A 9,120-nucleotide genomic window follows, 5' to 3' on the forward strand; every position below is an offset into this window, starting at 1 on the left:
TGGACGTGGCGGCGCAGCGGGGCGAGTACCTGGAGGAGGTGCGGACACGCGGCGGCGCGGCGCGGCGTGGGGGGGTCACGGCGCGCGGAGAGCCTGCTGGACCGGGCCACGCGTCCGTGCCGCTCTTGCCCGCCGTGGCCAGCAGCCCCTGCTTCTCTTTTCCCCGCAGCTGGACCAGATCTGCATCTCCTTCGACGGCGGCAGGACCACCATGAACTTCATCGAGGCGGCGCTGCTCATCCAGGGCTCCGCCTGCATCTACAGCAAGAAGGTGAGCGCCCGGAGCGAGGCCGGGCCGTGGGGAGCTTCGCCAGGCACGGCAGGGGCCACGCGTGGCCGCCTCCAGCCCCGGCCTCGCTCTGCGGAAGCTGAGTCCGGAGTTCAGCCGCCCGGGAGAAAACCCCTTCCAGGGGCTGCGTTGGTGGAGAAGACGGGCAGCCGCGGGGCCCAGCCCTAAGACCCGTCGCTTTATCCCGGCAGGTGGAATATCTCTACTCGCTGGTCTACCAGGCCCTTGACTTCATCTCCAACAAGAAGTAAGTCAGGGCCTGAGGGGCCTCTCCTGCCGACTGGGCTCAGCGCTGGGGTCTCCCCCGATGCCCATGCAGCCAGCTTGGACGGTGGATCCGTGCCTCGCCGGCGCAGTCCTTTGCCCTCCCAAAGCCTTTTCTGAGCCAGGGCCTTGCAGCGTGGCACGGGGTCAAACCGGTCCCTGCAGCACTCGCTGCCCTTGGCCGGGGGAGAAGCTGCCTCTGGTTTGTGGTTGGCAGCAAAGTGACCTGCCAGGTCCGGGGAAGGAGGCGCTGGCAGAGCTGGGAGCCAGTGCCCCACCGTGTGCTGACGCCCAGCTCCAGGCGTGGGGTCTGCTCCCCTGGAGCTGCTGATCCCCGGGCGATGCAGCGCTGCATGAGGCTCGTGGGCATCCCTGGTTCCCTTTGGGACCCCCTGGCAGGGATCCAGGATCGTGGCCTTGCGTTGCGGCAACGACAGCCCCGTTGGGGGCCCAACGCCCCTCATTGGCAGGACAGGCCTGCTTCGGTGCTGTGCCAGGCGTCTCTGGGAGCTTCCCCCTCGCTATGTGCCCCTGGCTGTCCCCAGCGCTGCCCGAGGTGCTCCCCACGTTGTCTCGGGGCTGGTGGCAGCTGCAGCTCTTACCGAAAGCCCAGAAGGGCGAGGCTCTCACCGCCCTGGTGTGAAACTGGCACCGGGCTCCTGCCCCGCTGCCGACTTCCCCAGTGAAACCTGCTGTGTCAGAGCCGGTGCCTCTACGCCGGGATGGGCCCTTGCTGCACTGTTGGGTTGGGCCCGGTGGTGGCTGGTGCATCGGAGCTGCTGCAGCTGCGTGACGGTGACTGTCACGGAGCCAGACCTGGTCTCTGCTTCCCTCCCTGTCACCTGTTTCCTGGCTCTGAAGCGTCCCGGTGGACCAGCCCATGCTGCAGCCTGATGCCACGGGCCACGGGGGACTGCAGCTAGCTTCTCTTGCATGGAGCTGCCTCCACGGGTGTGCGTCTGGCGCGTTTTGTGGGCACCCAGCACCTCTGCCCCGTCTGCCAGCAGGGAGAGACCCTGGCACAGGCCTGCCTCCAGCGCGGCAGGCTGTGGCTCAGCTACCTCTGGATCCTGCTGCCAGCTGTGCCCCTTGCTGGGGGAAGGCTCGGCGTTGGCTGTCCCTGGAGAAGCCGTGTGCCCATCGGGGGACTCGCCCTCTTCACTTGCCCTCTCTCTCCTGGGCAACTGAGGCCAGGCCTGTCTCTGACACGTTTGCTCATGGGAAGGGCCAGACACGCCTGGTAGCTGCATGCGTTGCCTGCCCTGGAGCTGGGGGAGACGGGCCGTGACGTCCTCAGTGTCGTTGGTTGGGGTCGCACCGATGCCCCAGTCGCAGCCCCAGGGAACTTCTCTGCTGACAGTGACAATTTCAGATGCCTGCACTCTCTTGTTTTCCCTCCTGACCCAGGCGGGACAAGCAGCCTGCGTCCGTGGGAGAGGACGGCCACGATGCTGATGCCACCGTTAGGACCGGGACGGAGGAGGAAGAGGTAGGATGGCCGGCGTGGGGCAGGCGAGCCCTCGCTGCTTCGGGGAGGCATGCAGGGAGGTCCAAGGTTGTCCTAGGCTGTCAGGAGCTTCTTGTGGACTGTCCGGTGCTCTTGGCCGGGTGCAGGAGCTCATTGGGGGCTCGGAGTGGATACCGGCAAACCCGCCCGTCGGCGTCCCAGACGTGCTGTCTCCATCCAGCTCTCCAGACCCTCCGCCGCCGGCCTGCTCAGCGCTCTTGGTTTCTCTCCGCACAGTTCCTCTCGCTGGATGACATTCAGGATGCGTCTGCAGATAATGTGAACATGAGGAAGGACCATCAGCCCAGCGTAAGAGATACCGTCTCCAGCCCCGGCCTCTTGTACCCCCTTCCTGGCAGGGGGTTTTGGGTGGATCCCACCTCAGCTGGGAGCATGGGCAGCTGAGCCCCTCGGGCTGCGCGGTGCACTCCTCGCACAGGGCTGGGGGGAGGGAGCCAGAAACCTTGGTCATTAGCTGTTGAGGGGTGAGGGAGCCTTCAGAGCTCCCGGCTTGGGCCTGTGGTGTCCTGGCAGGACGGAGCGACAGGAGGACACACGGCCTTGTCTTCGCAGACCGTGAACATCGTCCCCTTGACTCCCATGGCCCTGGTGCCTCCGGAGGAAGCTGAGAAGAAGGGCAACCCCCTGTTCAGGTAGAGTTTAGCCTCGTGGTGCCTTTTCATCGCTGCCTTCCTGACGGGCTCGGGGGAGGCACTGGGGTCCCACGTGGTGTGGTGCTGGGTGTCCGCAGGAGCGGGCAGACACGGGGCTGGGTTCCAGGGTGATCCCTCCAGCCCCATGTTCTGTGCCGGCTGGGATGGGACACAGGGTCTGTCCGTGCTGGGTCCTTCCTCCTCTTCCTAACACCCATGCTGTGTGCAAGAACCCCCTGTTCTGCCTGTCCTCAATCGCTGCCGTGCCCCAGCTCCCGGGAACGCGCTGCTGGGAGGGGGGATGGTGCCACATCAGCGGGGGCCCCTCACACGAGTCTTTCCCCCCCTCAGCCGGAAGGGAGAGATCCTGGCCAGCCGGAAGGACTTCCGCATGAACACGTGCACCCCTCACCCCAGCGGCGCCTTCATGCTGGAGCTGGCCGGCCTCTCGCCCATGCAGCACCTCGAGGCGCAGCGCCAGGACGGGAACCGTGGCACAGCGGCAGGTATGCAGCGCGGTTGTAGAGGGGTGGTTGTGACCAGCCCCGGCCCCGCGTGGTTTGTTTTCATCCCTGGCTATTGGCACGTGGTACTTAAACGTAAAGAAATGACGCAGGGAACGTAGCTAGAGGGTTGGATCGCGCTTGGCCGGCTGATCAGCCCCGCAGGGGTTGCGCGTCGGCAGCGAGTGAGAACAGGTGCGCTCCATGTACCTGGGTTCTGCTTTGGGCGACTATAGAAACCAGCCGGTTGTAACGGCTGCGTACGAAACCAGTCACCGGTGACTGGGCAGATCCCCATGCAGGTGCAGCACTGGGATGTATGTCCTTTGCTGTTAGACCTTCCTTCAAACCTCCTTGTCTTCCTGGAAGACGTCGCTTACCCTCTTCCAGGTGCGATGTGCAAGAGGATGGGAACTCCCTGTTTGTTGTATTTTTGGCAGCAGCCCGGTCTCTTCCTAGGGAAGCGGGGCACTCGGGTAGAAGCAGAGGCCTCGTTACACTGAGGAGAAGTGGGATTAAGGGCAAGGGGAGGCCTTGAGGCGTGGTTTTGCCAAAGCCTTAGCAAGACCGTGTCAGGAGCACAGGGCCACTGGCCTGTCCCAGAGTGGGGCCTATCCAAGCGGGGTGCGGGGGAACCGATGGATTTTAAAACAAACTCCTTTGGTTGTCAACGTGTTGTTTTATTGCTACGTAAATGATAACCGCATTTTCTTTTTAAACGTAAACCTTATTTCAGTGAGGTTTGACTTTTAATGCAAAGTAAATTCAGGCCAAACAAGAATGTACTGATTACAATGTCTTGAACGTGGCAACCGTCAATCCTTCTGGATCATGGTGTACGCACGAGGGCCACCCAGACCTTCGATGCATGTGCCTGGGCAGGAATTTTGGGGGGAGTGGAGGCTGCCCAGGCCTGCCATCCCCTCTTTAGGTCATTGAGACAGAATCCGAAGACCAGACTGAGTCCAGATGTTTGGTGCCTCCGTGGCTGTAGTTGTATAAGCGTCTGGGAATCGAACCCGGGTCTCCTGCGTGGTAGACATGGGTTATACCACCGAACCACAGGGGACTCCGACGTCTTTAATATTGAAATAAGAAATGAATGGGCTGAGTCTCCCTTGCAAAACTGAGCCACGGGCTGTGGAATCGAGGAGGGGGAAGGATATGTCTGACCTTCGAGGCTGAGCTTTATAAACACGGCAGTCGGCCCCGCGTGCTGGGTGAGGGCAGTGGGGACGGGGCTGGCCGCACGGTGCAGGTGACCGGGGATGTTGAGTCCCAGAGAAGTGGGGCTGGCAGGGCGCTCCAGAGGTCACTGAGCCCAACCCCCTGCCGAGGCAGGATCAGCCCTGTCCAAACCAGCCCGGACAAATCCATCCTCTAACCTGTTAGTAAAACTACCGTGACTGCTGACACAGCACCAGGCATCGCACTGAACCTGCCCCAGGGAAAGCCGAGGGGGCCGCAGCTGGGACTCTCCAGAGGTCCCAGGCAGAGGCCGTGCCCCCGGCTACAGGGGAAGGCAAAACCCCCTCAATCCATACCGATCTGATCGGGGGGAAATTCCTTCCTGACCCAATGCAGCGTCTGCCGGAGCCTGAGGGGAGGACAGGACCCTCTAGCCAGGACCCTGCAGCTTTAAGTCCCAGTGAGACCATTGGCACAGCTGGTCACATCCCTCCTCTGTCATCCTTCCAGCTGTTTCCAGCTTCCCTGCCCTCAAGCTCAGAGCCCTCTTGTCTGCTTTATGCATTTATTTAAATCCAGTCATCGTCTGAATGCCAGCTGCGAGCAAGCAGTCAGACGAGTCATGACGTGTGGTAGATCCCTCCCCGTTACGGTACTAAAATCGTGCTGTCCTCACTCCCCTGTTTTTCCTTAGCCCCGACAGGACTGCAGCCTGCCGCCCCGGGGGGCGGAGACGGGTCCAGGGAGGTCAGTGTCTGCGAGGCCCCCATCCCGGTCCTGAACTTCTCAGATGATGGAGGTGAGGCGTGCTGCCTGGCAGCTGAGCGTGACCTGGGGCTCCCGTGTCTTGGGGAGGCACCGTGCCGACAGAGGGAGTGCTTGGGGGCTGGTTCTCCAGCACGAAGGCTGATGGTGATGCTGTGATCCTCTAGTCTTCTCCTGTGCTAGAGGAGGGGAGTGGGTGCGCTGAGCCCTGCATCACCGGGATGGATGTGCTTTCTTCTCTTCCCATTCCCAGCCTTTGAAGGTGTCCTGCTTGGAGGGACATAAGCAACTGTCCTCCCCCAGGACAGGCTTCAGGCAGGGCGCGGGAGCTCGCTGGGGCTCTCCTTGCTTGGATGGGGAGGTGTGTTTCCTCCCGAGGAGTTAACCGTGCCTCCCCTACCAGGTGCAGCAGTGCCCGAGTGTGACGCTGATGACGATGGAGGCGGTGATGGTGGCGGTGGTTTCCTTCCTGATGTCCCGGAGGAGGACGTGGAGGCAGCTCCAGCTGTTGTCGAGCACGTTGAGCAGCAGAAGGTAGGGGCCGTGCCAGGGTCCCTGGGCAAGGTGGGGGCTGGGACTCGCTCCTGCTGTATCCCTCACGGCGCTGCTTGTTCTGTCTCCTAGTGCGCTTCCCAGACAAAGGGCTACATGCTGCGGGAGAGGGCCGCTGCCATGGACCACAGCGCACACATAAAGGTAAGAGGTTGTGATGCACCGATAGGGAAAGGACCGGTCCCTGCCAGCACTGGCCCAGTTGGAGGTGAGTGCAGAAGGCACCTATGACTGCCTCCACTGCCCTGCAGATGCCAGGGGCGGCTGCAGCCGAGCACAGACCCTGCAGCCATTGGGGGTGGCCGCGGAGCTGGACGACTGCATCGTTGTTGGTGCCAAGCGGGTGGCAGAGACGGGATCGGGATTAGATGGCCTGGGCGCCTTTTCTCCATGCTTGCCTTCTCTGCACCAGGAGATGCTGGATCCGTGGCGAAGCCTCGACCCTTTTGACAACTCTGAGGACAAGCCCTTTAAAAAAGGTGAGGCGGGGGTAGCAGGGCTGGTGCCCAGCTGCCTCTGGGCTTCAGCATCTGCTTGGCTCTGGCTCCGTCTGGGTCAGCCTGGCCCCGGCCTCGCTCCACGGAAGCCGGAAGTGGAGGCAGCGACTGCCTGGTGCAGCCCTCACCCCTGCCCGTGGCTTATCTCGCCCCCTTCTCCCCCGGCTCCAGGGAGACCCTTCTCAGTGCCGCGTGGCCTGGACGACCAGCCTGGCAGCAAGCGGAAGAGGCGGCTCAGCAAGCTGCAGGACTTTATGAAGTGGTTCACAGCCACCCGTGAGTACCGCGCTCCGGTTCTCCAGCCCCTCGGCCCCCGCGTCTTCCACCAGCCTCCTGGTGACCCAATTTGGCAGCAGCTGCAAGGGGGCTGCGCGATGACGGAGCTGTCCTTCGGCCAGGTCTAACCGCAGCTGTGTTTGACCTTTCTAGAGCACAGCGGAGCTGACAGCAGAAGGACAAGGAGGAAAGGGCCCACGTTTGCTGGTGAGTGGCCTGGGTGTACTTGGCCTCCCCCACTAACATCCCATCCTCCAGCAAACCTCTGCCAAAGCAGCTCTCGTTTCGGGGCGCTGGGGCCCATGCAGCTGCCCGCTGCAGGGGTGCTCTGGCAGGCCTGACTACTACCCGTGGTGCCCACCCTGTGCTGGGGCTCCCCTTCCACCTGGGGTGAGGACGGAGCCCGTGTGGCCTGTGAGACTGCAGCGAGCCCGGGGTGTTTCGTGGGGTCGGTGGGAGCAGCAGGGGCCCTGGTTGGGCCGGGGCTCCGTCTCCCTGCCAAGCTGCTGCTGTGTCTCGTGCAGATCTGGAGCTTATGTATTGGAGGCAGCTGCGGGAGCGGATGAATGTGCAGAGGAAGCTGCAGAGGAGGATGGTAAGGGGGGAGCTGCGTGGGGCAGGGGCGCCAGTCCCCGGCTGCTCTGCTGGGCCTGGGCATGTGGGCAGAGAGGGGAGGCTGCCCTGCAGCCGGGGGCTTTCCCAGGGGAGCTCTCCAGGGGCAGGGCCCAGCGAGCATGAAAGCCGAGCGGCCAGGCTGGTGGTGATGCCCGTGCCTCTCGCCCGCCCGCCTGCCTGCCAGGGGCTGCAGCTGATGCATCCACTGGGAGCATCAGCCCGACGAGCCCGAGGAGGAGCTGCCTGTCGTGGAGGTGGAGCAGGAGGACAACTACCTGGACCATGATGACGGTGAGGCAGGTGTGGTCACACCCAGCGGGGGCTGCTGGGCATGCAGGGAATCGACCCAGCCCTACCCCAGGGCTCTCCCCAGCACCGGGGTTTTGCGAGTGGCCCCGGCCCTGCCAGCACTAGGCTGGGGCACAGTGCTGGCTGTTCGCAGCCGTGCCGCATGGGGCCGAGCTGAGCTGGAGGGGAGGCCCCGGGCTGAAACAAGCCCAGGCTTTCCTGAACCAGCCGCTCTGGACCGGCTTCCCTGCTTCTGCGGAGGGGGCTGGGCCCAGGCAGGCTCTAGGGTCCCGAGTCCTTGCCCTGGGCTGCCGGCTGGCGCCAGGCAGGTACAACGGCTGTGCAAGGGCCCTGACCTGGGTTCTCCCCCCTGCAGACGACTTCCTGGAGCCCGAGAACATCCCGCTGGAGCCCCTCGTGGAGCTGGCCGAGGGTGTGCCAGGTAATGTACCCTCCCCGGTCCCCGCCGCCCTCTTCCTGCAGACCTGGCCGTGGGCACAGCCCGGCTCAGGCTGGGAGGCACTGACAGCACCGGCTGCTGCTAGACGGACCCTGCAGTGGGGGAAGCCTGGAAGAAATAGGCGCAGAACTGCAGCATCCGGGATGCTCCGCTGGAAGGAAGAGGGGCAGGGAGCTGCGTGGGGGCTCGTACGGCCCCCGCTGCTTGAGCGCATGGTGGAGGGTGGGGGAAGGGGAAACTGGCAGTGCCTTAAAGGGGGGAAGCAGTGTCCCTGCTGCACCCAGCGTGCTCGCTACAGCCTGCCCTGTGCCTGCAGGCCCCACGGACATCCCCGAGTCGCTGAGCTACGAGGAGCTGGTGCGGAAGAACGTGGTACGTAGCCTCTTCCCGTGGGGTGGTGGTGGGGGGAGCCAGGCTCCCACCCCAACCTGCCCGTCGCCCCTTCTCCCCCCGCCCATCTTGCCGCTGCAGTCAGTGGCCTGGCGCTCCCTACTCGGGGCCAAGCAGGACAGACTTGCAAGCAGACCTTAGCCCAGCCCCGTGTCCCACCAGCTGCAGCCCCGGGGCTCTGCCTGCCATGGTCAGACCTCAGCACCTGCTAAGCCCCTTCGCATCGGCCCACTTCCAACAGTCCTGGCAAGTGCCCCCAGCACGTCCCCTCGCTCCAAGCCAGGCAGAGGGGCTGGGCTGTGCCCCACCATGCTGATCCCACCTCCTCCCTCCCAGGAGCTGTTCATAGCCAACTCCCAGAAGTACGCGCGGGAGACCGTGCTGTCCCGGCGCATCTGCGACTGGGAGGACAAGATGGGACCACTGCTGCAGGAGCAGGTGAGGCCCTTTCGACACTGTCTCTCACCCCGTTCTCATTAGGAAACGGGGGGACTGTGGCGTAGACACCCACACAGTCCAATGGGTCGCCAACTGGCTAGAGAGCCGCACCCAGAGGGTGGTAGTGGATGGGTCCTTCTCGGCCTGGAAGGACGTGGGCAGTGGGGTCCCGCAGGGCTCGGTCCTCGGGCCCGCCCTGCTCAACATCTTCATCAGTGATTTGGATGAGGGGGTGCAAAGCATCCTGTTCAAATTTGCTGATGACACCAAGATGTGGGGGGATGTGGGCACAATAGAAGGGAGCAACAGGCTACAGTCGGACCTTGACAGGTTACAAGGATGGGCGGAGGAGAACAGGATGGGGTTCAACACAGACAAGTGCAAGGTGATGCACCTGGGGAGGAACAACCGGCACCATACCTACAGACTGGGGAA

General features: G+C 63.6%; 1 protein-coding gene across 1 annotated transcript in view; it reads left to right on the top strand.

The window, feature by feature from the left end:
- Positions 1 to 6: 6 nt before the first annotated feature.
- Positions 7 to 9,120, top strand: part of NCAPH2 (non-SMC condensin II complex subunit H2) — an 11,319-nt gene continuing 2,205 nt past the window's right edge. The window contains 19 exon segments of the mRNA XM_006033618.3: positions 7 to 38; positions 170 to 271; positions 481 to 536; positions 1,961 to 2,042; positions 2,298 to 2,369; positions 2,634 to 2,713; positions 3,065 to 3,219; positions 5,099 to 5,203; positions 5,573 to 5,703; positions 5,794 to 5,865; positions 6,134 to 6,200; positions 6,390 to 6,494; positions 6,648 to 6,701; positions 7,019 to 7,089; positions 7,294 to 7,316; positions 7,318 to 7,409; positions 7,774 to 7,839; positions 8,174 to 8,229; positions 8,584 to 8,685. Of these exon segments, the coding sequence (XP_006033680.3) occupies positions 212 to 271; positions 481 to 536; positions 1,961 to 2,042; positions 2,298 to 2,369; positions 2,634 to 2,713; positions 3,065 to 3,219; positions 5,099 to 5,203; positions 5,573 to 5,703; positions 5,794 to 5,865; positions 6,134 to 6,200; positions 6,390 to 6,494; positions 6,648 to 6,701; positions 7,019 to 7,089; positions 7,294 to 7,316; positions 7,318 to 7,409; positions 7,774 to 7,839; positions 8,174 to 8,229; positions 8,584 to 8,685 (1,449 nt within the window). The 5' untranslated portion in view covers positions 7 to 38; positions 170 to 211.

Source organism: Alligator sinensis, unplaced genomic scaffold (assembly GCF_000455745.1).
Source record: "Alligator sinensis unplaced genomic scaffold, ASM45574v1 scaffold1083_1, whole genome shotgun sequence".
In the NCBI taxonomy this organism is placed as follows: Eukaryota; Metazoa; Chordata; order Crocodylia; family Alligatoridae; genus Alligator; species Alligator sinensis.